We start from the raw sequence: 27,526 nt of genomic DNA, 5'->3' as shown, positions 1-27,526 counted from the left end.
CCCTAGGATGCGGCTACCCGGGTAAGACTTTTCTGTTCCAAATATCACCTTCTTTTCTAGATGGAGCCAGTAGGACAGAAAGATGAGCCATTCAGTGCAAGAGAGAAGAGGCCAGTGAAATGTCCCTCTCAGGTAGGTAAGGGCTGTGGGGGAAGGGAGGGCCTCTCCTGCTGAGCTGGGGAGAGGGACGGGCTCACAAAGAAGTGGGCTTTTCTGTGAAGTGGGTCTTACCTGGCTGAGACATTAGCCCCATCAGAGTCGGGGGGGTCTGTTCTTCTGGGCCTGGGCACAGCTTTGCATATGTGGCACTGGAGAGCTGTTTTAAGAGAAGTTGAGGCCCCTCCCATGGCTGTGGAGGGCATAGGAACAAAGCCACAGCTCACCTGGTCTCAAAAGCCAAGCTGGGTGTCTTTAATATGTGCCAAATGTATAGTAGGTATAGAATTAATGTGTGAAGAAATTAATGAGAAAAATACCTGAAGGGAAATGAGTAGAATTCCTTTTATCAGATGTTTGGCTTTCTTGATGAATCGGTAAGTTTTTTGTTACTAGGTTATAAGAACAATACACTATGTCTTCTTTTCCTCTTTGCCTTGGCCGTCAGGAAGCTTGAAACTAAATTCTCTTTTCATGGAAATATGCCTGCTTTGCCTGATGGCATGAGCCTCGGGTAGAGAGCCAGAGACACTGACTGTTGCAAATGGGAAATTTCAAGGCATCAAAGAAAGAGCTCCTTCAGGGGACTCGTGGGCAGCAGGGAGAAGAAAAGCCAGGGAGTGTTTCTCTCATCATTTGAAGGATGGTAGGAATGTTTCAAGTTGGCCAAAGGCATCACCGGGTGACAAAACCTGATGATTCAAGATTACGGCTTTCTGGGTCGTGGCTACAACGCATTATATATCTCCGCAGGAGGATCCCTACCTGTTCACCTATAGAAACAGCAACTACCTGCCCAGGTTGCCCACACCCCAGGCAAAGTTTGAGGTATGGAGAGGTTTTCTGCGATTGACAAACGTGCAAATGAACCAGGGGTGGTACCTTGCTAAGTCTCTGGAAGCTTCCACGTGGTTCCTTGTGTCCTAGGCTGGGGAGGGTGAAGGCACAAGTGTGTGGCTGTGCCCTGGGTGCGAGAAGCAGGGCTGCCTTTCAGCTCCGTCGTTGAAAATGGCCTTGCACCAGCATCCTGTGGCTCGGGGGGTGGTTTGGGGTACTCAGCACTGCCCGTTCCCATCTGCTCGGCTGTGAGACAAGATTCCTCAGCCCTCCTCAAACCTCTGACAGATCCTTCTAAACTCACCTGAGCTTCATCTGAAAAGAAAGTTAAGGCAAAGAAAAGTGGTGAAATCTGAAAACAGCTTGGAGACCAAAGAGCCTCAGAGGTGGGCCCGCATCTGTCAGGCCCATCTCTCGCTCACGTCTCGCTTGATACTCACCTCATGAGTCTTTTTCTGACACTTCCTGTCAAGACGAGGTAGGGCACTTCAGGAAACACTCGAAGGTTGTTGTCTGCATTCCCAGAGAACTGGGGACCACGCACCGTTGAGACACATTTGGTCCTTCCGATTGGATAAAACAGGATGCCGTTTCCTTCCGGTGGTGGCGGCAAAGCGGGTGGCCTGGGCCTCTGCCACAAAGGCCACACGATGCAGGGATGAAGGGATGATGTATCAACTTGTCCCATGCTTTTTCACTAATATCAGAGCAAGGAGGCTACCGCTGAGAGTTAACATGGCACCTGAGTTGAGAGAGCTGGCTCTGGTTTCAAATCCAGACTCTTCTAGTTACTGGCTCTGTGTCAGTGGACAACATACTTAACCTCTCTGTGCCTTGGTTTTTCAAATCTGTGAAACAATCCCAGTCCTGCCTCCTATTATAAACCGTAACAAGTTATGAAGTATAAAGCACATATAACAGTATCTGGGGTGCCATGAGTTTATATAGGAGGGAGCACTATGTGGCTGCGGGATGCATTTACTGAGTACCAGCTGAATACACGAGGATGCAAGCTCAGTGAGGGCAGGCGTTGGCGCAGGTACCTAAACACTACTTGTTGAGTGACTGAACGGGTGGGTGGGTGGATGGACGCAAGGCATAGGAGATAAAAACGCAAATACACTGCTTGTGCCAGGGAGCTCCATCTAGCGGAGTCCCCCAGAGGTGAGAACACCATGTAATAAGCGCCGTAAGGTTTCCAAGGGGTATTCCGGGAACACGGGGGAAGAGGAGGAGACAAACAGGACAGAGTTGAGAAGGCTTCCCCAAGAGCGCCCATGACCTTGGCCTTGAGCCGGGTGGACGGGAGTAAGGGAAACAAAGGGAGCGAGAGGGAAAGAGAGAGCAGAGGGCAGTGTTTGGGCAAAGACATGGGAGCATGGAGAGGACGGAGGGTTGGGTCAAGGGGGAGGGTTCAGAGTGTCAGGGGGCCTCTTAGACCCCACTGAGGAGGAGGGATCTCGTGCTGATGTTAATACAGAGTAAAAATAGGCTTATACAACCAACAACTTTTCTTTTTTAATGGCTGCACCCATGGCATTTGGAAGTTCCTGGGCCAGAGATTGAATCTGAGCTGCAGCTGGGACCCACACTGCAGCTGCAGCAATGCCAGATCCTTTAACCCACTGTGCTAGGCCGGGTATGGAACCCATGCCTCTGCAGCAACCTGAGCCCCTGCAGTCAGATTTTTTTAACCCACTGCGCCACAGCGGGAACTCTGGCCAACAATTATTTTTTCAAGCATCTGCGGTGCTCTGTTCTTGGCTCTGGACATACAGTAAACAAAACAGGACAATTCCTGCTTTCACTGAGCATGTAGGCCAGGGGGTGACACGTTCTGTTGAGAGAGAAAGAGTCACCTGTACGGATTCAGGAGGCTGGGAAGAAGCCCTCGGGATGGGAGCAGTGACGCTGGAGAATGTGGCGTGGTTCCAGGAGGAAGCAATGAGGCCTGGAGTTAGATTGATGAGGTAGAGGGATGGGAGAGGAGGCGCAGCCTTGGGAGCGTCTGGAAAGGACATTGTGGACACTCAGGTGTGAGTGTTGAAGGGGAGGCAGAAGTCCTAAAAGATGCTCAGGTTTCTGCACTAAGTGATATTTTCCCAAACAGAGGCCCAGTTCTCATCCAGTTTCCTGCCTTGCAAAGTGCATTTCTCCTTATTTCTCTGTGTGTCTCATTTCAGGTGAGAGAAGGAGCGGAAATCAGGTGTCCTGACAAGGATCCTTCTGACACGATTCCCACCTCAGGTATGTGGCCTGGATTAAGTGATTTTTTATTTATTTATTTATTTATTTTTATCTTTTTAGGGCCGCACCCATGGCATATGGAAGTTCCCAGGCTAGGGGTCAAATCGGAGCTACAGCTGCCGACCTACACCACAGCCACAGCCACACCAGATCCTAGCTGCCTCTGTGACGTACACTGCAGCTCAGAGCAACGCCAGATCCTTAACCCACCGAATGAGGCCCGGGATCCAACCTGTGTCCTCATGGATACTAGTCAGGTTCATTACCACTGAGCCACAGTGGGAACTCTCCTGGATTGAGTGATGTTTAAACGCCCTTGAGGTGGAAAACCATCAGAGTGAGAGCAACCTTAGGATGCCGAGGGCTTTCCGCACAATCTGAGATACATCCGAGAGGTTTTCAAGGACGATAGAAACAGCTCTGGAGGTAGACTTTGATTATCCTTTAACTAAAATACGATAACATTATCAGAAAGCATTTACTAAGCATTAACTGTGTGTCAGGCCATGCTCTGCAAAGGGCCCAGCATCCGCGGAGCGAGTGGATGGCACTGTCCCTGCCATAAGCCTCTGGGGGGTGAATCTGTTCTCTAAAGAGCAAAACTCTTTTAAGCAGGCAGCAGAAATAACCAGTCCACACTCGGTGTCAGAGTCATGCAGGGCACACTCAGCCCTGGCCCGGGACAGGGAAGTGCACCGTCTCACCAACGTGCTGTTTTCACTGCTTCTCGATATTTCCAAAATGACTGTTGCTGGGCCATGAAAATGAGACACGTGGAATGTTCCAGTCAGGGACCTTCCCAAAGAGTGGCTGCCTAAGACTGAACCTTTTCTTCCTGGGAGCGATGGCTGTGTGCCTGTGACCATGGGAGGTGACAGGAGGGCCGTGTGGTGGCCCATGGCTCAAAAGCTCAGCCCTGGAGCATTTCTGCGAAGGTGAGCTAGGTTCTCATGTGTGGTTCTCATGCCTGGTCCATTTATTCATTGATTTGTTCACTTGTTCACTCATTTATTCGATGATTGCTGAATGCCTCCTGTGTGCCTGCGAGGATAGAAAATGAAATTCGGAGACGGCCTAGGATGCGAATCTCTGTAGTCAGATTGTCTCCTTTCATGCATGTCTTAGCTCTGCACACTCAACCTAAGCCAAATGACTGGCACGTAGGTGAAAAATCTTCCCTCCAGGAGTGCCTGTCGTGGCGCAAAAGAAGTGAATCTGACTAGGAACCATGAGGTTGCAGGTTCGATCCCTGGCCTTGCTCAGTGGGTTGGGGACCTGGCGTTGCTGTGAGCTGCGGTGTAGGTCACAGACGTGGCTCGGATCCCGCGTTGCTGTGGCTGAGGTGTGGGCTGACAGCTGTAGATCCAATTTGACCCCTGGCCTGGGAACCTGCATATGCCATGGGTGCAGCCCTAAAAGGCAAAAAGCCAAAAAACAAAAACAAACAAACAAAAAACCTTCTCTCTAAAATGTCAGTATACAACTGGCTCTTGAGTAAGTTGCAGAGTAATGGAAGAGCTAATAAAGATCTCTCTCTCTCTCTCTCTCTCTCACACACACACACACACACACACACACACACACGCGCACACTCATTTAGTGTTTAGTCGTTTCCCCCAGCTTAGTCACAACTCAATCCTATTGGCCAATTTACTAGCAGAACTTTGGCAGTAGAAACCAATTATTAGCTTCATATGCAAGCCCTCCAATAGCAAAAACGCAAAGATGTGGTTAGGTACGTATGCATGCATGGGGGGGGGCGGGATTTGAATTTTTTTTTTTTTGTCTTTTTGCCATTTCTTGGGCCGCTCCTGCGGCATATGGAGGCTCCCAGGCTAGGGGTCTAGTCAGAGCTCCAGCCACCAGCCTACGCCAGAGCCACAGCAACGCGGGATCTGAGCTGCATCTGTAACCTACACCACAGCTCACGCCAATGCCGGATCCTCAACCCACTGAGCAAGGGCAGGGACCGAACTCGCAACCTCATGGTTCCTAGTCGGATTCGTTAACCACTGCGCCACGATGGGAACTCCAGATTTGAATGTTTTAATAAGCATACTCTTTACAGTGAAATGCTAGCCATCCCCTTTTAATCTTATCGTTCCAAAAGGCTGATCAGTAAAGATTTTGCAGTCTGTCAAGATTGTGTTCCTGTCATGACCGTGATAACCAACCAATCCATGAGAGCATATCTGAGCATCTGAAAGCCAAGTAGAATGTGGACTGCTTCGTTATCCCCTGACCCTGAATATCATCACGTTTATGGGCCCTTGAAGAGGTCAGCAGAAATCTTGAGACCTTGAGATCTGAGATCCTCTGGTGATAGGAGCTGTTTGGATCAGCAGATGGATTGATCTAGCCAAGGGGGCGTGGGACCAAAACACGGGCGCTCGCCAGCTGGGTGGCGGCACCCAGACTCATGCTGGGCTGGCACCTCTGAGTCCCCCCCCCCTGAAAAGTGCCACTTAGAAAAGCAGCCACAGCTAACGGGACAACAATGAAAAACATGTTCCATTACTGGGCTTGGTCTATGACTGGACATTTTCATCATACTTGTGGCTGTAGGGACAGGGAAGAAGAGCCTGAACACAGGCTCCATTTTTATTACCTTTGATAGTTGTCACATTTTTGGTGAGGTCATTCACCCTTCTGGAGATCATGTTTACAACTTCTAATTGCAATGGAGGCATCTGATACATATAAAAGTAGATCATCTTACCTTGGCCCCCAGTGACTCAGCAGTTGGTAGGAGCCCGATAAATGCAGGTTGAACTCCATCTGGATTATTGAGGATTTTGACTTCAGCAAATCAAAAATTCCCCGGGTGGAAAAAGATCTTAAAAACCAACTAGACCCCAAAGCGCCTTCCACTAAGACGAAAAATAACCGTTTTACCTTCAGAGTTCTTTGCAAAAACCATCTCTGGAGCCCCCTTTTCCCCCCCATCTCTCCCAAACCTATCCCCAGATCCGCCTCGCTAAAAGGAAGTGATATTTCAGAATAGGACAATAGGCTACTGTCTTCATCAATAGGCCGCGGCCCCTGGCAGCCTAGGTGCCTCACTCTCATGCCATCCGGGGCCCCGGTAATGAACTTTTCCACTGATCTTGGGGCTTTGGGAGGAGATACACAGAGCTGATGTAAGTACTTTTTACTACCAATTGCCATGTATAAATGCATGCATGCATGCATGCTTCCAATTTTCCCCTCCTGCTCCATGCATACGTGCAATTTTCTGAGTGCCACCTCCTGTGGGCTTTATGACGTCCTAAGTGCTTACAGCGTTTTGTGTTACTTTTACGGCCCTGTCCCTAACGTAGTTGAGATAACAAAGAAAAATACGTTCCGTCTGAGAGATGACTTAAGGTCTGCCCAGTGAGAAAGAGAGTAGCATTTTGTAAACAGAAGAGCAGTAATCAGGAGCCAGAGGGGACGTGGCTTGTTGGCTACCTATCGAAGCCAGCTATCTTGAAGTCGAGTTGCTACTTCATAGTAGTGGAAAATAGGGATCCACAAAGCTAATTCTCTGCCACTGACACCGGTAGTATAAATCAGAACAGCTCATTTATTTTAAGCTATTGATTCCTTTCTAGTAATTTACTCATTTGGCTAAACTGAGCTATGCAAATGTTGATATGAAAAATGCCCAGGTTACAGCACTGGGTGACCACAAAGAATTCCACCTCAGTGGGAGCCAGGGGTGTACCATCCAGCAGACACCACCTGCTCATGAGTCTTGTGACCTTAACCTAGACTGTGACTAAGAAGTAGTGATGCCCTGGAGTTCCCATCGTGGCTCAGTGGTTAATGAATCCAACTAGGAACCATGAGGTTGCGGGTTCGGTCCCTGCCCTTGCTCAGTGGGTTAACGATCCGGCGTTGCCGTGAGCTGTGGTGTAGGTCACAGACACGGCTCAGATCCCGTGTTGCTGTGGCTCTGGCGTAGGCTGGTGGCTGCAGCGCTGATTAGACCCCTAGCCTGGGAACTTCCATATGCCACGAGTGAGGCCCTAGGAAAGGCGAAATAACCAAAAAAAAAAAAAAAAAAAAAAAAGGAAGAAGAAGTAGTGATGCCCCATAAGGAATAGCAGCCTGCTTCTCCCCTCAGTGGGACCAGCCTACTGAGAAAGTTCAATCTCATCCCAAGATACGTGGATGAATGTATTTCCCTTCCCCGCAGTTTCCATCATTTTAAAGCTTTGAGAACTATCAAATCTCTGACACAGAGCTTCTTCCTTAGCCTTGAATTCAACATAACATGGCTCTTGAGCTCCTGCTCTGTGCCAGGCACATATGTTTTCATATACACCCATGTTGAAGCACTTCAAAGACAGAACGAGGCCCAACCTTGTGCCAGCGTGGCAGAAGTCTTTAAGTCCCTAAAATCTGAAAGCAAGAGAGTTGGGCAGCCTTAGCTGACAATCAAGAGAAAGTTGGTTTTGCAGGTTACAGGCCCCAGTGGTTTCCATTGTGGGGTTACACAAGCCCAAACTCCCAAGTGTTAAGTCTTTTTCTTGCTGTTCCTTTCCATGTCCAGTGGGTAGTTTCCCCCATTCTATACTCTAGTTGACCATTGCCTTGCTGTTCGTGATCTTTCATCATAGTTTGGATGGCCTTCTGATAAGAGGCCCCTTCTGCAGAAATCTTGATGAGTTAATGATGTGTTTATCAACGTCTTTCCAGGGGGTGGACAGTTTGTACCAGATAATGGTGAGCTAATCAGCCCACACAAATTTAATCTTATCTCTAAAGAGTTCCTTCCCCAAGGAGAGCAATTGCTAAAGTGCTTTGCTGTGCTTCCAGGCTGTGTCTTTATCACGCATGATGATATTTACAAAGCTCAAACCAAGGTCTTCAGAATATCAAACCAATGAAATGGGTGTAAGGCTTTATTTTAATAGGATCCCGGATGAGTCCACCTCCTACAATCTAGACTTGGTTCATTTGGTTTACTATCTCGTACAGGTCATTTCTTGCAGAATGACCCACAGGAAACCATCCTCCCCCCAACACACATATCAATCTGGTTACACACATATACACACACATAGATGTGGGTGTACCTGCACGTGTGTCTCCTTTCTGTCTGCTACAAATTTAGGAGACTAGAACGACTCGTTTCAGCTGCCCCTTGAGCAAACCCTAATGTGCTTTCAGAGCCAGTCTATCCATCTCATCCAGGTTTGCCAGCCCCAAAGACTTCTCCTAGCCTTTGCACACTAGTTAGTGTGCCCAGAATTCACTGTATCACACATTTTGGCAACAAGAATATGGTGATTGACTGTCATCATCAGGAGCTAAAATAAACCCTCTAGAGTTGGGGAGGGGGGTCTTATTTTCCATTTTGTTGCCTTTTTTACCCAGAGCCTGATTTCTTTGACAAGAGGTCATTTTAAAGTTCTCGGCCCGTGGATGTGTGCTAATGCGTGCAGCTGGCTTTGTGATTTGATATTGTTCTTCTAACCACATAGCCTTGGGCCCACCCCAGACCTACTAAATCAGAAACTCTGAGGGTGGGGACCAACCATCTGTGTTTTAACAAGCTCTCCAGATGATTCTGATGCGTGCTCACACTGAAAGACCTAATCTCTATATTTTGCATACACACACTCACAGCTATGTATGCGGTGGATTGCATGCTGTCGCGGGGAAGAGGCAGAGACTTTTACTTTTCCAATGAGAGCAAATCCCCAGTGGGGCTGGCAGGTCCCCATGTGCAGACCGCATGGAAGTCAGGTAGACAAGATGTCTCTGTGGAGGGAGACGACGGGGCGGGGGGCGGGGGGGATCCCTTTGAACATTGTTTCGGTTGAGGGTTGCACAGCTTCCCAAGCAGGTGTCATTATGTAGCCTGACTTGCATGTGGATGGGTCAAGTAGGCTATATGCAGTCCAGCTGGGTCAAAAGCATCTTGTTCTCTGGTTTCACTGCCCAATGTATAGAGCAACTTGGCAACGAAGGGCCGATGAGAGCGTCTCCTTGCAGACAGATTTCAGTCTATCCATCTTAAGCAGTGGCCCTACTGAACTGATGGGCTTCTTTCCCCACTGCAATAGCAGGCCACCTCCTGGTACAAATGCTACATTAGGCTTCTTTCAAGACTGAGAGGTAATTGACAAAATAGCACGGCACCACTAGAGCCCATGGAAGGCACATCTGAGGAAAGATGGAGCTGTATCAACATCGGGGTGATAGAGTTCCCACTCCAACACAGTGGGTTAAGAATCCAGCTGCACTGGCTCAGGTCACTGCAGAGGCGTGGCTTTAATCCCCTGCCAGGCGCAGTGGGTTAAAGGGTCTGGTGTTGCCGCAGCTGCAGTGTAGGTTGGCAGCTGCAGCTTGGATTCAGTCCTTGGTCTGAGAGCTTCTATATGCTGCAGGTGCAGCCATAAAAAAAAAGTCAGGGTGACTTGGGAGGGGTATTCTGGGGGACTGGGAGATACGGGGCGGGGGGGAGTAGGAGGTGAGTTTGTGATGTGAGAGGACGGAGCCACACGTGCAGTAAGGAATTTAAGTGTGGTTCCCAAGATGCACTTGCATTCATGCCCATAGGTGTCTCAAGCAAAGGAGTAGACAGAGGATTGGTGTATGGGTACGCGCGTGTATGTATATATGGTGATATTCATGTTAATCTCCTAACCTGTCAGCCAGGCACAAAAGGCCCGTGGCCCTAACGTTCTTCTCCAAGGTTTTTTTTGTTAGTCTCTTTCCCACACCCTTCGCGTAAGTCACACCGTACGACTCTGGATGTCACGGGCTCTGCCATGCCACACCCCTCCTTATGCTTCTTTCTCCATCACCTGCCTCATTCTCCTTCATCTTTATCTCATCCTATCCTGAGTTCAAACACTATTTCCTCTGTGAAGCCTACTCTGAACCACCAACCCCTACCACCACCGCCACCCACAGCCCTGGGGGTAAATCATCCCTCTTGATATGAAATGTTGAGAATGGGTAAATCCATAGCCAGAAAGCAGACAGTGAGCGTCACGGGCAGAGGATGGGGGTGAAGAGTGACTGCTTAGTGGGTGCACGTCTCCTTTGGGGCTCATCAATATGTTTTAGAACGAGCCACGGGCCATGGTTCCACAACACGGAGAGTTTACCCAATGCCACTGAATGGTTGACTTTAAAATGGTGAGTTTTATGTTAGGTGAACTTCACCTTGATTAAAAAAAAAATAGCCAGTGGTATAAAGGCATTTCCCTTTTCACTTTAGAAAAACTGCTCTGATTTTTTTCTAAGATGATATTTTATTCCAAAGAGCAACAGAGCCTAGAATAGATGAAGTAGTGGGTTTCACCTCCACCACACCCCTCACCTTAGCCCCAGCTCGCATTGCCTGGGACTGCTTCACACCCTGAGGGTAACTGCCCACCGTGGCATCAGGTCCCCCCTACACCAGCAACGCCCCTCTGAAAGCAGGGCCACCTTCCAGCTCCCCAGCCCTGAGTCCACGTGCCCGAGGGGGAGACTGGCTGGCAGACTCCACGGCTGCCACTTCTGAGCTTTTGGATAAGGATGGGCTTTTCATGGTGTGGTCCAAACTGAATTGCTTTGAAAAATGGACTTTGTCGCAGTTTTGCTGGAAGTTGCTCCTTTGTTTTCAGGAGAGACAGGAAGCCCAACTTGTGCTCATCTGTATTTTCCTTCTCAGTTCACAGACTGAAGCTGGCTGACATCAAGGTCATCGGAGCCATGGGTGACTCAATCACGGTGAGTTGCTGGTGGGAGAAGGAAGGGCCAGGAGAGGAGGAGAGTGTGGTTGATAGGAGAAGCTTTGATTCATATCAAAGGATTGCAAAATACTTGACTTTATGATATGGTGCACAACTTTTTTTTTTATTTATTGTCTTTTTTTGCCATTTCTTGGGCCGCTCCTGTGGCACATGGAAGTTCCCAGGCTAGGGGTTGAATCAGAGCCATAGCCGCCAGCCCACACCACAGGCACAGCAACTGGGGATCCGAGCCACATCTGCAAACTACACCACAGCTCACGGCAAAGCCAGATCCTTAACCCACTGAGCAAGGCCAGGGATAGAACCTGCAACCTCATGGTTCCTAGTCGGATTCATTAACCACTGAGCCACAACAGGAACTCCAAGTGCACAACTTTTTTAAGAAGGGGTGGATTGTGGGGAGTTCCCATTGGGGCTCAGTGGGTTAAAAACCTGGCTAGTATCCATGAAGATTCAGGTTCGATCCTGGGCCTTGCTCAGTGGGTTAAGGATCCAGCATTGCCCTGAGCTGTGGTGTAGGTCGAAGTCGTGGCTCGGATCTGGCATTGCCATGGCTGTGGCGTAGGCTGGTAGCCGTAGCTCCACTCTGACCCCGAGCCTAGGAACTTCCATAGGGGAGGGGAGGATTGTGCCCTGAAACGTGGCCTTTGGAAAACTGTACACTGCCATCTAATTTTCAGAGCACTTCTGCCAGCCTGGATCACTAGCCTAGACACTTCTGTCACCTGATCCTGATCTGGGCAGGAGTTCAAGCTCATTTCTGATGAGGCAGGATACACGTCAAGACGTGGTACTGTCACAACTCTTGATTCTAAAGTGCCAAGCGTTCCAGCCCAACTGGGACAAGAACAGGGGCACTCTGGCGGGCGGGGAACTCACCTCCCTGTTGTTCCCTCTCAGGCAGGTAACGGGGCCGGGTCCAGGCCTGGGGACGTCCTGGACGTCTTGACTCAGTACCGAGGTCTGTCCTGGAGGTGAGTGCAGGTGTGGCAACGCCCCGAGACACCTCGTGGCAGGGAGGACCCCTGAGCATGTAGAAGACAAGTTCTCTAGCAGAATGATGAGTCACCTATGCTGTTCCATGAGAAACTTCTAGGTTTAATTTAAGGAAGGTATTTATCAGCTTCCCCAAACCACTCACTGCATTGCCCAAACAAGCTGGGACCTGAGCCGCAGCAGTTTCGGGGAGAAACTACTCAAATATTTGGGTTGGAAAAGCCTTGGCTTGCACGTCTCCCTCTGGCCTGTGATCTCAGGAGGAGGCAGCAGCCTTCAGAACCAGAGTTGTGCCTGAGCCCCAGCCGCCTCCTCTGTGTGGCTTTGGGCAAGTTAATCAACCTCTCTGAGCTGGTCTCCTCATCTTTAATGCAGGGGCAATAATACTGCCTTAGCATTGTCTCAAGGCTTAGAGGGAATTTAAAGGCCCAGCGCAGTACCTGACACAAAGGTACTGGGATCATTGTTAAAGGGCCTTCGTTTTACAGAGGAGGAAACAGGGCTCAGAGAGGGCAAGTAATCTGTCCAAGATCACACAGCCAGATAGTGAAAGAGCAAAAGGTAGAACAGATGATTCCTGACCCCTAATCTGGTGCATCTGCCACCATCACGTTCAGTTTTGTGCAGGTTTGTTCCTGCTCTACCAGGAATCCAATCCAGGCCACCACAAGCTGCGGTGAGCCACACCCCTGCGTTACCTCTGTGCTTTGAAAGCTCGGCTCCTGCCAAGCACGAGAGAGCAGGTTTGGTGTTTCCTCAGCCTGGACCCGGGATCTCTGGCACCGACTTGAATCTGAGTGTTGAAGCCCTGGCCTCCTGCCTGATGACGCTACACAGAGTCAAGCCCCAGACATTTTGAGAACCTTTGAAACAGTCCCAGACGTCCTTAGAGAACGAGGGGATGTGGAAAAATGGGGAATCCAATCAGCTCTGAAATGCTGCCTATTTTCATGCCAAGAAGCCATCCAACTTTGATTTCCTGGGAACTGGAAAAGTAGCTCCTAAGATGGCTTGTTCTCTGGAAGCTACCTTTTAGGGTTTTCCCCAAACCAAACAGGAAGAGAACCATGAAGGCAACCCCCCCCCCCATTTTTTTTTTGTTTTAGCTGTGTTTTCAATAGTAATAATAATAATTAACAATGCATAGCTGCGGTCCCTAGCTAGGGCAGGGCTGGGCTCTGCATTCCAGAAAGGGCCACTTTCCCTCTGGAAGACGGTGCTGGGGGGGACCCTTCCTTCCCCTGCCTCAAGGTCAAAGCTCAAAGTTAAAAACAAAGAACTCAGCCATGACAGTTTAAACCCGTGTTTTGTTTGGACCATCCGGTTTGTGGGGCAAGGAGAGGGGACGTGCTGTATTCTGGTTCGTTTTTTTTTTTTTCCCCAGTTTTTCTACAAAAATAAGGAGGAAAGGGCAAGCCCCCTGCTCCCAGGGCGTTTCTCTGAAGGTGAAAGGTGTTTCAGCGTTGCTGGCATTTTTAACCTTCCTTTTCTTTTCTGTCCCACCGACGCAGCGCCGGCGGTGATCATAATCTCAGCAGTGTCACCACCCTGCCAAGTGAGTACGAGTGGCCTGGGGTTCGGGGCGGGCTCGCGGCGGCCGTGCGCGTTTCTGCAGCGCCCCCTGGCGGCGCCGGTGGGCTTGGCAGGGAACCTGGCGGTAGGAGACAGCCGCGTTCGGCAGGGGGCGCTGCTTCGCCGAGGCAGCCTCCCTGCTCTGCTGCCTGAGCATAATTAAAGACTTGAGATTTTTTTTTTTTTTTTTTAAAGAGAAATTGTATTTGTCCAAGGAAGGAGGAGAGTAAGACGGAAAGAATGCTCAGGCCAACAGTTAGTGCAAGGCATTTTTAAGAAATGATTGAAGAAGGAAGGGAAGGAAATCTATTTTGGCTTTGCCTGTCATTCTGAGCAGAGCAGTTTCTGGGAGGCATCCATCTAGATGTGGGCTGCATTAGGCACCACTGCATACAATGACATTGAATCCCTGTGTGTTGCTTTGGGAAACGCTGCTGTTGTAGCAGTAAGAGATGAGGTTACCCGGTTTAGGCTGGGCAAGCACACCCAGACACCCACATTCTCCTTAAATTACTTCACCAGCAACCTGCTTGGGATGATTTTTTTTTTCTTCTTTTTTTTTTAAGCCTGACTACATTCCCTGAATGGTCCAGTCTGGTCTTTTTATTCTCCTTCGTGCCCACACAGTGCCTTATTCTTCAAGTACTCATACAACACATGTTACAATTGAATTCTTCTCCCTTAAAATCTTCTGGCAATAATTTTGCCTGAGAGGAATTTAATCGGCCCCATTCTCATTTCCTTTTCTTGGGATTATCCCTGGGTAATACATCTTTAGAAGCTAAGAAACTATCTGAGCTTTAAGTCACGGGGATTTTGATAATAGAGGTGGCTTAACCTCCCCACGGGCAGAACTGCTTGGGCTTCACGTGTGTCATCTGCACTTGCTATTTGCAAATCCTGTTGAATTTAAGCAGGTACAGTTCTATGGCACAAGCACTGTGTCTTCTTTATTTCTAGGTCCACACACAAGAGCTATAAGTAAGCTCCGCTATCGCCAGGAGGTGGTTTGGTTGCTTTTGTGAATGTAATTGACTGGGCTGTGAGCTAGGCCAGCATATACAACAGCTCTCTAGTTCCCATGCTGTTATGGTGGGTGAGACGAGAGGAAATTATCCGACTCAAGACCTTTCACTGGGAGTTCCCTTCGTGGCTCAGCAGTTAACGAACCCGATGAGGATCCATGAGGATGCAGGTTCCATCCCTGGCCTCGCTCAGTGGGTTAAGGATCTGGCATTGCCATGAGCTGTGGTGTAGGTCGCAGATGTGGCTCAGAGCCTGCATTGCTGTGGCTGTGGTGTAGGCTGGCCGCTGTAGCACCGATTCGACCCCTAGCCTGGGAACCTCCATATGCCAAGGGTACAGCCCTAAAAAGCAAAAAAAAAAAAAGAATGTGTATAAGACTTTTCACTGAAGGGATTTCTACAAGATTGAGACAATATCCCCCAACACACTTAGCCCAAGGACAGAACCGTTGCCTGTTCAGACTCCCTTGCTGGCATTGTAAAGACAGACTGATTGTAGGGACGGCGTCATCCATGGGGAAATAAGCACATGGAAATATGCTGGAAAACTTAGGAGAACATAGGGTCAGACCAGAACCTCAGTTCAGCTCCCTCCTCAGCTGAATCCAGCAAGTACTCCAGTGCTGGGTGCTTGGGAAACAGGAGAATGATGCCTGGCCAGATGACATCCCTGAAGTCTCTTTAGGGCCATGTCTCCCTAAAGACAGACACGTGTACCAATAATTGTAGCCACCTCCAAAGTTTAGGGGAAAGAAAATAAGAAGGCTGTTAACACTGCCTTTTAAAAAGGGACTTTAAGAACTGGAATTCATCAGGTGAAGAGAGAGAGAGAGGCATGTTTCTGGCAGCGGTAACGGCGCACCAGCAAGTCCTTGCCCTGTCCGATGGGTAGTGCATTCTGTGACATTCCTGCTAAGTACCTAACTGGCCTCTGCTGGGTTCCTCCAGTAACGGGGAGTCTAGGACAATCTCTTCCAACTTCAGGGAGCTCTAGTGATCTCACAGCTCTTCCTTCTGTTCAGGAGATCAGAGGCATTGCCATCCATTGGTACAACGCCCCCAAAGCCACAAGGAATGAGTTCAATCCATCTGTGCTGTGTAGACCCCATGGCAGTGCTTGGTGATCAAGAGCACTCTGCTGGATGGTGTGGTGCCTGAAAATCTTGACTGATACCCATCCGGTGTCTTTCCCACATCCTAGTAGCTTTTGGGCCAGGGGGAAGTACCATGTACTGGAGCCGAGAGACTGAGATTCTAGCTTGGGATTTTATTCTCAGTAACCATATGACTTTTAACAATCCCCCCCAGTTTTTCCGAACTTTGAGTTATTCTTAACATGTCCATAAGAATTTATTGAGCATATGCAATGGTGTAAACAGATCCTGCTGTCAGGATTTCTCAGCCAAGTTGGGGAAGATGGGAAAGTGAAAAGTCAAGTGTAGATCCAGTGTCGTAAAGGCATTAGAATGCATGAGATTGAAAAGATGCACAAAATTGGCAAGCAGTTAGACTGACCAAGGTGGACGGGGGAGGGGAGAGAGCCTAACCATCAGAAATGAAAGAGGAGACACTAGTACACAAATAAAAAGGACTAGGAGATGACACTTTGAACAACGGTAACAATGGTATGCCAATCCGTTAGACAATTTAGATGAAATGGACAAATTCCTAGACAGACACAAACTACCGAGAACTGAGTCCAGAAGAAATAGAACATCTGAATAGATTTAGAAGCCGAGAGATCCGTCATTGAAAGACTTCCCATCTGAAAGAAAAAAAAAAAAAAAAAAGCCAGGCTGTTCTGGTTTCACTGGTGAGTTCCCTCAAACATTTAAAGAAGAGATAATACCAATTCTTCACAAATTCCTCTCAAAAATAGAGGAGGAGGGAATACTTCCCAGTTGAGTCAATGAGGCCAGTATTATTGTCAATTAGGCCCTAAGGCCAAAATAAGACAAAGACGCGTGGCAAGGAAAGAAAACTACAGATCAGTATCCTCTTTGAATATAGATGGAGGCGTTCTCAACCAAATACCAGCAAACCAAATCTTGCAAGTATAAAACCGATCATACCCCATGACCAAGTGGAATTTATCCCAGGAATGCAAAGTTAGGTTAAAATCCGAAAACATGATATAGTCACACATGGGATCTTTATCATTTGCCAATAAAAAGGAATGAAGTACCAATCCATACTATAACACGGATGACCATTGATAAAAAACTGGCCAAGAGAAAGAAGCCGGAAACAAAAGACATCGTGTATTGTACGATTCCCTTTATACGAACGTCCAGATTTAGAAGCCAACCTGCAGAGATGGAGAGTAACTTAGAGGTTGCCATGGAGCTGGAAGAAATGGGGGGAGACAGCTCATGGATACAGGGCTCCGTTGGGGGTGATGAAAATGTTCTGAAGTTTTTGGGGGGGGACAGTTGCCCAACTGTATGAATGAACTAAAAGCCATCAGATTGTACTCTAAACTGGCGAATTTTATGACATGCGAATGAAGCAATTGCATATTTAGAGAAGAAAGCAAAGTGCCTGAAAGCAGCACCTGAGCCAGCCTGGCATTGATTCAACCCTACTTCACAGCACCTGTGTGTGCTGCCCCTGTGGTTCAGCACCAGCCTGCTGGATGGTTTGTTTCAGTGCCAAGTGAACAGTAAGCCTGAGAGCTGTGGGGTGGGGCCCCTGCTTTGTCCCCAGCACCCCGAGGTGCTTATCAAAGGAATGTGGAGATTGCTTTGGGGCAGTGACTACACTTATCTCTTCCATTTCCAGACATCCTCCGGGAATTCAACCCTTCCCTGAAAGGCTTCTCTGTTGGGACCGGAAGAGAAAACAGCCCTGGGGCCTTCCTAAACCAGGCTGTGGCAGGATCCCGAGCAGAGTGAGTGGGGGGCCCTGGGGCGGGGGGGTGGGGATGAACCACACACATCCTCTGGGAACCTCTAGGTTGACCTAGACTGGGGTTTATGGCTGAAGGTTGGGGGGTTGGCCTAGGGCAAGGGTCTAAAGTCAAAGACTGGATGGGGTGGGCTCTCTTGGGGCTGTCCCTTCTTGTGGGACACAGAAACCTGCTAGCCCACCCCTCCCTGGACCTCCAGGAACTAGTCACAGTTGATTCCGATGCCAGGTACATGCTTTGAGCAGTTGACTTTGCCTCCTCTATAAACCTCATGTTCACCGAAGGCAGCGGCCGTGAGCAGACTCAGTCCCAGGTCTTATCACTCTGGCAGTGCTCTGCCTTTCCTGCTCTCTTCTCCTCCTCTGCCTCCAACTTGCTTTTCAGGCTGCATACTTGGCATCCTTCCTGGCTAATGGGAAGAGCGCCAGTCTTGGGGGCAGGGCTTGGGGGTGGTCTGAGCCTGAGCCCTGGCTTCTCCCCTGGCCTCTCTAAGCCTTGGCCTCTAAGAACTGGGGCTGACCCTCTCCCACGGGGCAGCTGGGAGGCTCAGTGCTGTGTTGAATGGGACAGTTCCAGGGAGCTGAAAATCATGCAGACACATTGGGTTGGGATAGTGGTCCCAGCAGCCATGCAGCAGGGCTGCACAACCCACCTGGGGAAAACTGTGAGTGAGTGACGGGACCACAGGGTCGTGGTCCCTGGGCACTGGATGGAGGGTTCCAGCAAGCAGGGTCCAGCTCTCCGGGTCCTACAGCTCCAGGCCTCTCCACGATTCCGGAGCCCTGCATGCCTCTTGGGGTTTCCTGCCAGGCCAGCGGACCAAGGCATGCCACATCCATCTAGGAAAAGTGAATAGAGTGATCCTTTCTGATGCTCAGTCCTATGTTTCTTCCAGAATCATCACAAACCTCACTTTACCATGTAGTTCCAAGGGATTCCTAGGTTTTGGTTCCTAGATCCCCTGAGACCTTCTCCCAGCTCTCAGCACAGCCCTGAACAGCAGCCCCCACCAGAGGAACCCTTATTTATCCATGACAGGAAAGGGCACAGGTGGACCAAAGCAGATAAAGTACAAAAACTAACAGTTCTTGCAACAAATTCTGTGGCTTCATTTTCCTTTTGGTGGGGGAGGGGTGACAGGTGTAAAATTTTAGGCTCGTGTTGCTATGACCACAATCTTGCTTTTTTCCAAGCATGTGTCAGCTGGTGGTTTAAGAGGAGAGGCAGTCTGGAGGTCCTGCTGTGGCGCAGTGGGGTTAAGAATCCGACTGCAGCGGCTCAGGTCACTGAGGAGGCACAGGTTCAATCCCCAGCCTGATGCAGTGGGTTCAAGATCCAGCATTGCCCACAGCTGCATCATAGGTCGCAGCAGTGGCTCAAATTCAGTCCTTTGCCCTGGAACTTCACATGCCGCGGGTGTGGCATTTAAAAAAAAAAAAAAAAAAAAGTAGGCGAGGCAGTTCCCAGGATGATTAAGTCAGGAAAGCATCCAAGAATGAAACGTCAGTTTGAAAGCATAAACGTAATGAAAGCAGTGAGTGATTCATGTGGCCCTGGATCTCTTCCCTGCTTTTCCCACGGCCTTGGGGCTCTTTCCTGCAAGGAGTCCCTTTGTCCCCCCCTCGTCCTGAGTTTAGGGAAGAGTTAGGGACTATTATTCCAGATTATTGTTGTTGCTATGAGACGAAGAAACTGTAGCACAAAGAGACAGCAAGGCCTGAACAAATGCACTGTCTCGACCATGTGGGCTGTGGTCTCTGCATCCCACAGGCTCTGTTCCAGGTCTGGTAATGACCCCTCCTGCCCACAGAGCAGGAGGACATTTACAGAGTATCTTCGCACTTGTTATCGGCAGTGTCCTGTGCAGTATCTGTGAGGTGACAGGGCAGAAGGTCAGATGCCCATGTTTTGGTCTTTTTTTGTCTTTTGAGGGCCGCACTCGTGGCATGTGGAGGTTCCCAGGCCAGGGGTCGAATCAGAACTGCAGCCACCAGCCTACACCACAGCTCACAGCAACACCGGATCCTTAACCCACCGAGCAAGGCCAGGGATGGAACCTGCATCTTCATGGTTCCTAGTTGGATTCATTAACCACTGAGCCATGAAGGGAACTCCCCATGTTTTCTGAATGAGGATACTGAGGCTCAGAGACACCCAGCAGTCATCCCCAAACTCTGGTCCAAAGGCAGAGCCGCTGCCCCGCCAACTTCAGAGCCATAGATGAGAAGGCGGAGGCCCAGAGAGGGAAGTGGTTTACCCAAGTCTCTGCCCAGGTTATCTGACACCTGCCGGCTGTGACGAAGCCCAGGCCAGTTGGGTTGATAGTTAAGAGAGGACAAGGACCATGAGTAAGGCTTCCTGCCAGGGGCTTTATTGATGATGGTGACGATGGCGGTGGCGATGACAGTAGAAGAAACCCAGGGGATCGTTTCTAATGTGATGTTTACCACGTGCTGCTCTAAGTTCTTGATGGGCAATTTATTTAACCCACCAGCATCTCCGGGAAGGTGTGCTCGCCATCCCGCATCTTACAGAGGAAGAAACTGAGGGTTTGCAAGGTTACATACTTTGCCGACGTCTCGCAGCTGCTTATTCTTAGTTCCTGGTGGAAGCAGGATTCAAACCCACACTGCCTGGCACCGGCTCTTAGCCTCTCACCCCACGGGGCTGCTTTGCTCATCTCTGCTAAGACCCACTAAGATGGGGATGGTTGGATTTCTCCCTTCTCTTTTTGGACTGAGAATTTAAGTCACATTCCCACAGGTAGCAAGAGGCAACCAAATGTCAAACCCAAGTGTGTCTGACTCAACCGTGTCACCTTGACAGTGAGGGCACCCTTGGAGTTCCTACTGTGGTGCAATGGGATTGGTCAGTGGCATCTCTGGGGTGCTGGGACACAGGTTCCATCCTCAGCCCAGCACCGTGGGTTAAGGAATCGGCATTACCGCAGCTGTGGCCTTGGTTGCACCTGCAACTCAGATCTGATCCCTGGTCCGGGAACTTCATATGCCGTGGGGCGGCCACAGAAAGAAAGTGAGGGCACCCTTGAGGCTGGGGCCATGGCACCTGCAGAAAGAGCCCTGCGTGACGTGGCAGACTCATATGCAGCCCTGCTTGGCCTGAGTAAGCCTGGCTTGGAAGAGAAAGAAAAATAGATAATTAGATACACCAATCAGAGAACAGTCCCACTAAGGGTCACCCCCTCAGGTGTAGGGTGCTCTCCCATCCCAAGGCACTATCATGACTCCCATCCCCAGCAGAGACCAATGGGGACGAGCTGCGTGACAGGGCATGGCCTTTGGTCTGGCTTCCCCCACTGCGTGTCTTGTTCCCAATTTATCTGCTATGTCCCCTCCCAGCCCCAGCTTCATGCCCCTGCTGGTCTCATGACTTCTTCTCATGTGTCCCCGCAGGGACTTACCTGCTCAGGCCAGGAGGCTGGTTGACCTGATGAAGAATGACACGGTGAGTCTGGGGGAGGTGGCACCTGGGGCCGCTTGGGGCAGGACCACCCAGAGCAGGGAGTGGGCAGGAGGAATAACGGAGACAGAGAGGGTCAGCCCTGGGGGTGGGGGACAGGGCCACATGGGAGTTCAGAGGGTCCACCTTTAAAAAATAACAACCAACGACTTGGTACCTGTGACCTCTGACCTCAGGACCCCCAAACCACAGACTGGAAACTGTTACTGTCCATTAAGCCCTCTGGTGTGTGAAGACCCAGCCCTGCTACCTCCCCACATCCCTCTGTATTTTCTTGGACTTGACTCTGGGGAAAGGCATTCACTTGTTTGTTTCCTGTTCATTTCAGAGCATAAATTTTCAGGAAGATTGGAAGATAATAACCCTGTTTATAGGAGGCAATGACCTCTGTGACGTCTGCAATGACCCGGTAGGTTTCCAGGCCCTCACCCAGGACGTCCCCGGAGGGATTTCCACCTGGGGTCACTGGACTGTGTGCGGGGCCAGGCAGATGTGGAAACACAGGCTCTGTCCTCAAGGAACTCCCACTGCCAGGTAACAACTCCCCATCCCCTCATGGTTCTTGTGCTGACACAGGAGAGAGGTCTGGGATCAGAATTGCTGGACCCCGGGATTTGGCGAGGAGGCAGGGGCAGCATCAGAGGTTTATGGAGAGCAGGAGACTTTCCAACTGGGGAACACAAGAATCTTTGTCAGGCAAAGTTTAAGAAGCGCTGGGTCGGGAGTTCCTGTTGTAGCTCAGTGGGTTAAGGACCCAGCACTGTCTCTGTGAGGATACAGGTACAATCCCTGGCCTTGCTCAGCGGGCTAAGGATCCAGCATTGCCATACGCGGTGGCATTGATTGCAGATACTGCCCAGATCTAGTGTGGCTGTGGTGTAGGCAGGCAGCTGCTGCTCTGATTTGACCCCTGGCCTGGGAACCTCCGTGTGCTGCAGGTGTAGCCATAAAAAAAAAAAAAAAAAAAAAAAAGGAAGGGAGAGAGGGAGGGAGGGATGGGTTTGGGTCTTGCTGGCCTGGGAGCAACTACCCTGAGGGGTGGCCTTGCCCCCCCAGACCCTTCATACCCTACTTTCCTGGCATCAAAGTCACCAGGGTCTGGGGATTGAGCTTCGACGCGAAGGGCCCATGGTGGGGTGGTGGGATCATGGGCCCCCTCCCCTGCTTCCTTTGAAGTTTTGATCCACTTGGTGGAGTCACGCTTTTGGGGTTAGACCTGATTCAGAAAAAGGGTTCCACTGTTTTTAAAAAACATTTAAAAACCACGAGTATCGAGATAGGTAAAAATCACCATTCAAATGTATTTACACTTGGGGAGGGACCCCCTGCCCCTCTCATTATCACCCTCAGTGATTCGATCTGGTTCCCAGGTACTCAAGGCTCCAAGCAGAAGGACCCTAGGACCTGAGAATGTCCAGGGTGCAGGCGATCTTAGAGGTCTCCTGCTCCAACACCATGTTTTATTTATTTACTTATTTTTATGGCCGTACCCATAGCAAATGGAATTTTCTGGGCCAGGCATTGAATCCGAGCCACAGCTGTGACTTCCACCAGACCCTTTAACCCACTGCACTGGGCCAGAGATCAAACCTGCACCTCCATGGCAACCTGAGCCACTGCAGTCAGATTCTCAGCCCACTGTGCTACAGCGGGAACTCCCGACACCCCATGTTAGAGGGGCCTGAGGGGTGATGTGCTTTAGATAAGGCCTTACATCGAGTCGGCATGAAGCGGATCCAGAGCTCTCCATAGCCCCACGAGGAAGGAAGTGTTGCCCTGAGGACTGTGGGATTGGTGCGGAGGCTGGGGCCCCAAAAGGCAGCTCTGTGTTTTGGTGTTTCCCATTGTGGCTGAAATGCAGGAAAGAGGGGGGACCCAAGAGAGGCGGTGGCCCTGGTCTGCAGAGAGACCGGGTGATGAATGTGGTTAGCGACGTTTCCTCTTCCTGCAGTTCCGCTACTCCCCCGAGAACTTCACCAGCAACATCGGGAAGGCTCTGGACATCCTCCACGCTGAGGTACGAAGCCCTGCAGCCCAGCCCCGGAGCCACTCATCCGCAGGCCTCCTTGGGCTTCCCTCTTGGCATTGAGGCAGCTCTGGCTTCCTGCCAAGACCTCGCTGCCAGGTCCCCTTCACCTGGAGGCCAGCACCAGCCATGCTGTCAGTCCTGGTCCCAGCAGCCTGAACAGATAGGTCTCAGCAGGGAGCAGGAGGGGTGGGGGAGGAGGCAGGGGTGAAGGACATGGTTGGGGACAGGTGAAAGGCCACTGGCCTGGCACCCGGCAAGAAGAGCTGGCCTGGAGTTCCCGTCGTGACTCAGTGGTTAACGAATCCGACTAGGAGCCATGAGGTTGCGGGTTCGATCCCTGGCCTTGCTCAGTGGGTTAAGGATCCGGCATGGCCGTGAGCTGGGGTGTAGGTTGCAGACACGGCTCGGGTCCTGCATTGCTGTGGCTCTGGCATAGGCTGGCAGCTACAGCTCCGATTCGACCCCTAGCTTGGGAATCTCCATATGCCGTGGGAGTGGCCCAAGAAATGGCAAAAAGACAGGAAAAAAAAAAAAAAAAAAAAGAGCTGGCCAGAGCCACGCAGCCTCTGTCGGGTCTTGCCTTTGCTCAGGTGCCTCGGGCGTTCGTGAACATGGTGAAGGTGCTACAGATCATCAGCCTGCGGGAGCTGTACCAGGAGAAGAATGTCAGCTGCCCAAGGCTGATCCTCCGGTGAGTTGGAAGTTTCTCCACCTGTTCTCGAAAAAGGGCTGGGGGACACTTAGCAGAAAGGGACTCTGCTTCGTTAGAACAGCCAAGGGCTGGGCGTTCCCACTGCGGCTCCGTGGTAACAAACCTGACGAGGATCCGTAAGGACACAGGTTCGATCCCTGGCCTCGACCAGTAAGTGAAGGATCCAATGTTGCCATGAGCTGTGGTGTAGGTCGAAGATGCAGCTCAGATCTGGCGTGGCTGTGGCTGTGGCTATGGGGAAGGCTGGCAGCTGTGGCTCTGATCTCACCCCTTGCCTGGGATCTTCCATAGGCTGCAGGTGCGGCCGAAAGAAAGGAAAGAAAGAAAGAAGAAAGGGAGAAAGAAAAGCCAAGGGCAGGAGTATGAGGAGTGCTGAGACCTCCCAAGGTCCATCCTGGGGGAGACACCCCAGGGCTTGGGCTTCATGAGCCCAGCCTGGGCTTCCCGAACCCTTGGAGTAGAGCATTTACAGCCCAACGTGCTTCTACTGCCGCGGTGGCTCAGGTCGCCCTCAGTCCTCCAGGGAGGAAAGAATAAAGCAGGAGGGACAGGGAGGCCACTGCGAGGGCCACTTCTAAGTGTGTCCAGAGCTTCCCTGTCCCCTCCCAGAAGCCCAGCTCAGGGACGGAAGGAGCCTCTGTCCAGTGTGGCTGCTCCAGGCTGCACATTGACCAAGGTAGGGGCTATTGTCACTTTCTAGAAGGGAGGATGGTCAAGTCAGAATCAGCAGGGTCTAGAGGACAGAGTCCACCCCCACCCGCAGCCCCCATCCCCAGCCTCCAGATCCAGAGGCGGCTCCCCCTCCCGTGTCACACGTGACCCTCGGGAATGAGACATCCTTCTACCACAGGCAGGAACCACTCCTTCCTGCAAGACCTCCTCTGGACCACTAGCCCAGATCACGGTGGCTGTGCCCCCCACCCCCTCCCTCCCTCCCCAGCTCTCTAGCTCTGCACAGCAGCCCCCCCAACCAAGACAGCCCTGAGCCCATCACGTGGTAATTACCCGTGGGCCTCTCCCCACAGCCCTAAACTCTGTGTCTGAGTCACTGTCAGCACAGAGCAAGAGCTCTGTGGCTGTTTGCTGAATGACTGAATGAATAATTCACAAGGGCCAGATTTGCTCCTAGAAATTAAGGGATATCTTGGCTGTTCCATCAATCCATGCCAAACCGCCCCTGGGGGCCAAGACGGCACAGGTCCCCTGCGGGAGGCCTGAGGATGCTGTGAGCAGCAGGAGGATGGCTGCAGGATGACACATGCCTATCAGCACAGCTGGTGTCAGGCGTGCTATTTTCAGCTACCGACTCATCCTCCAGCTCCCACTTTCTCCAGTCACTGGGCCACACGGGGGGATTAGTGTTTTCATTCCATTTCAGAGCCGCTTACCCAAAAGTCTCTTGCTGCCAATCACTGCAGGATGCTTAGACAATTAAAGCTACAGGTTCAGAGTAGGCACTTGTCCAACCTGGAATGGCCGAGTCACTGACTGTGGGGTTAGGCAGACTCAGGGTCGCCTTGTCCTACTGCCTCTCCGCTGTCCTATCTCAGTGGCCACACTTTCCTTGGTGGTCCTGAGCCTGCACTGAGCCGTCCACACCATTATCCCCTCCTCTCCCTGGACCAAAAGCTCAAACTCATAAGGCGGCTTGTCAGGGCAGAGGTACAGACTGGTCAGAAGCAGACTCGGGATTAAGAGCCCAGGTTCAGACCAGGCAGCCTGAAGTTCAAGTCCTCACTCGCACACTCAGCATCCATGTGACCTTGAGAAACTACTTAACCATCCTGAACCTCAGTTATCTCATCTATAAAATGGAGATGTGATAATACAACGTCTAGCATAGCTAAGAGCGTTAAACACGTTAATGCCTGGGAGTTTCCTTTGTGGCTCAGCAAACAAACAAACCCGACTAGGATCCACAAGGATGCAGCTTCGACCCCTGGCCTCACTCAGTGGTTTAAGGATCCAACGTTGCTGTGAGCTGTGGTGTAGGTTGCAGGTGCAGCTCGGATCCCGCATTGCTGTGGCTGTGGTGTAGACCGGCAGCTGTAGGTCCAATTTGACCCCTAGCCTAGAAACTTCTGTATGCTGCAAGTGCGTTCCTAAAAAGCAAAACAAACAAACAAGGTTTTTTGTTTTGTTTTGTCTTTTTGCCTTTTGTAGGACTGCTCCCGTGGCATATGGAGATTCCCAGGCTAGGGGTCTAATTGGAGCTGTAGCCACCGGCCTATGCCAGAGCCACAGCAACGCGGGATCCGAGCCGCATCTGCAACCTACACCCCAGCTCACGGCAACGCCGGATCCTTAACCCACTGAGCAAGGCCAGGGATCGAACCCGCAACCTCATGGTTCCTAGTCGGATTCGTTAACCACTGCGCCACAACGGGAATGCCACAAACAAGTTAATACCCATAAAACTCTTGGCACAGTAAACTTTCAGTATGTGTTAGTGTCATTATTATTGTTGTTGTCACTATTATTTAAAAGAAGGCATGCCTTATCTGTGCTGCCGTGTTCTCAGATATTCATAAGCTAACTCAGCTCCCTAAAGTCACTCCTGCAGATGTCAGATGATGTAACTGTTTCATTTTCATGAGCAAATCCAGGTCTGAGAAATGTTTCTTTATTTTCATCTGGTGCAGCTGAGAGGTTAGCCAGCCAAGGTCCCCACTGGGACAGGCTTCTGAAACCTCCAAGTTAAAGATATTCTGAATCTCAAGCCAATATCTCTGCATCATGCGTTCAGACCCCGGTTCTGTCATGCACTCATCTCTTTGGTTTGGTCTGCAGGAATCTGTGTCCCTGTGTCCTGAAGTTTGATGATAACTCCACAGAACTTGCCTCCCTCATCGAGGTGAATAAGAAATATCAGGTAAGCCGGGACAGGGTTCCAAGGCCACACAGGAACTGCTCTGTGGTTGCATTGCTTAGTTAGAAAAGGCACAGACACTTTAATTATTTGGACCCCCACTGGGTATGAAGTTACCACTGATCAGTCTGCAGATTTAAAGAACTCCTGTGAGGCAGCAGATGTAGTTTGTTTGAATCAAGTTCTAGAGTCAAGTCACTGAACACGCATCACCAAATCTTTGTTCCTGATCTTACATGACAACAAGTTTGTCCACTTGTCCATGAAGAATGAGTATGAGGTTCTGACCCCCAGGGGGGACTCCTTACCCCCCAGGGAAGTCTGGGGTGTTCAGTGAGATAACATGCATTCTCTCTGAATTTCCCACCCCCAGTTCCTGGGGAACAAGTGTTATGGGGACCCACAGGGAGAAAGCAGGCCAGCAGATAATCGCCAAACATCCTATGGGTTTTCGCTTTTAGGGACAAAAGATTTGATTTCTCCATCAGATCTTATTCCCCTGACTCTCTTGAGTTCCCCCACCCCCCACCCCCCACAAGTAATCATCCAGTCACTCCAGGGAATAACTGCCTTCCAGCTCTTCTCAGGGTGCGGGGTGGGGAGGTGACTGCAACAGCTTCCAGGGTGGGTCCATCCTTCAGGCCCATGGGCTCCTTGCGGCGGAAGCCCTTCTCTGCAGCCTCTTTCAGGCAGGCTGGATCCGCCAGCGGTATCTGAGCTCAGGGGGATGAAACTCTATTTAACATCCTCTGAGGCCATCACCCAGCCATCACCCAACTTCCTTCTGCCATGAGCAGGTGCTTCATGCAATTCCAGGAGCCAAGAAATAAGCATCAAAATCAGGCCCAAGAATTAGGCCTGTGGAGACACCACGTCACTGTTGCTTCTAGGAACAGGACACAGCTGCCACCCTCAGCAGAATGGACTCTGTGCTGTCTGTCTAGCTATCACTAGCT

At 50.6% G+C, this 27,526-nt stretch overlaps 1 protein-coding gene across 2 annotated transcripts in view; it reads left to right on the top strand.

The window, feature by feature from the left end:
- The first annotated feature begins 915 nt into the window (after positions 1 to 915).
- The window catches only part of PLB1 (phospholipase B1), a 79,319-nt gene continuing 52,708 nt past the window's right edge, over positions 916 to 27,526 (top strand). The window contains exons 1-11 of one of the 2 annotated variants that reach the window (XM_047782361.1): positions 916 to 984; positions 3,177 to 3,240; positions 10,898 to 10,956; positions 11,880 to 11,953; positions 13,487 to 13,530; positions 17,354 to 17,462; positions 20,894 to 20,945; positions 21,289 to 21,369; positions 22,912 to 22,977; positions 23,580 to 23,680; positions 26,492 to 26,573. In XM_047782361.1, the coding sequence (XP_047638317.1) occupies positions 10,939 to 10,956; positions 11,880 to 11,953; positions 13,487 to 13,530; positions 17,354 to 17,462; positions 20,894 to 20,945; positions 21,289 to 21,369; positions 22,912 to 22,977; positions 23,580 to 23,680; positions 26,492 to 26,573 (627 nt within the window). In that variant the 5' untranslated portion in view covers positions 916 to 984; positions 3,177 to 3,240; positions 10,898 to 10,938. Of the gene's footprint in view, positions 985 to 3,176; positions 3,241 to 10,897; positions 10,957 to 11,879; positions 11,954 to 13,287; positions 13,336 to 13,486; positions 13,531 to 17,353; positions 17,463 to 20,893; positions 20,946 to 21,288; positions 21,370 to 22,911; positions 22,978 to 23,579; positions 23,681 to 26,491; positions 26,574 to 27,526 lie in introns of those variants that run through there. The other variant, XM_047782360.1, reaches the window with a different exon arrangement.

This window comes from Phacochoerus africanus, chromosome 5 (genome assembly GCF_016906955.1).
Source record: "Phacochoerus africanus isolate WHEZ1 chromosome 5, ROS_Pafr_v1, whole genome shotgun sequence".
Classification (NCBI taxonomy): domain Eukaryota; kingdom Metazoa; phylum Chordata; class Mammalia; order Artiodactyla; family Suidae; genus Phacochoerus; species Phacochoerus africanus.
The sequence above is the reverse complement of the archived record's forward strand: the minus strand, read 5'-3'. Positions and strand labels throughout refer to the sequence as shown.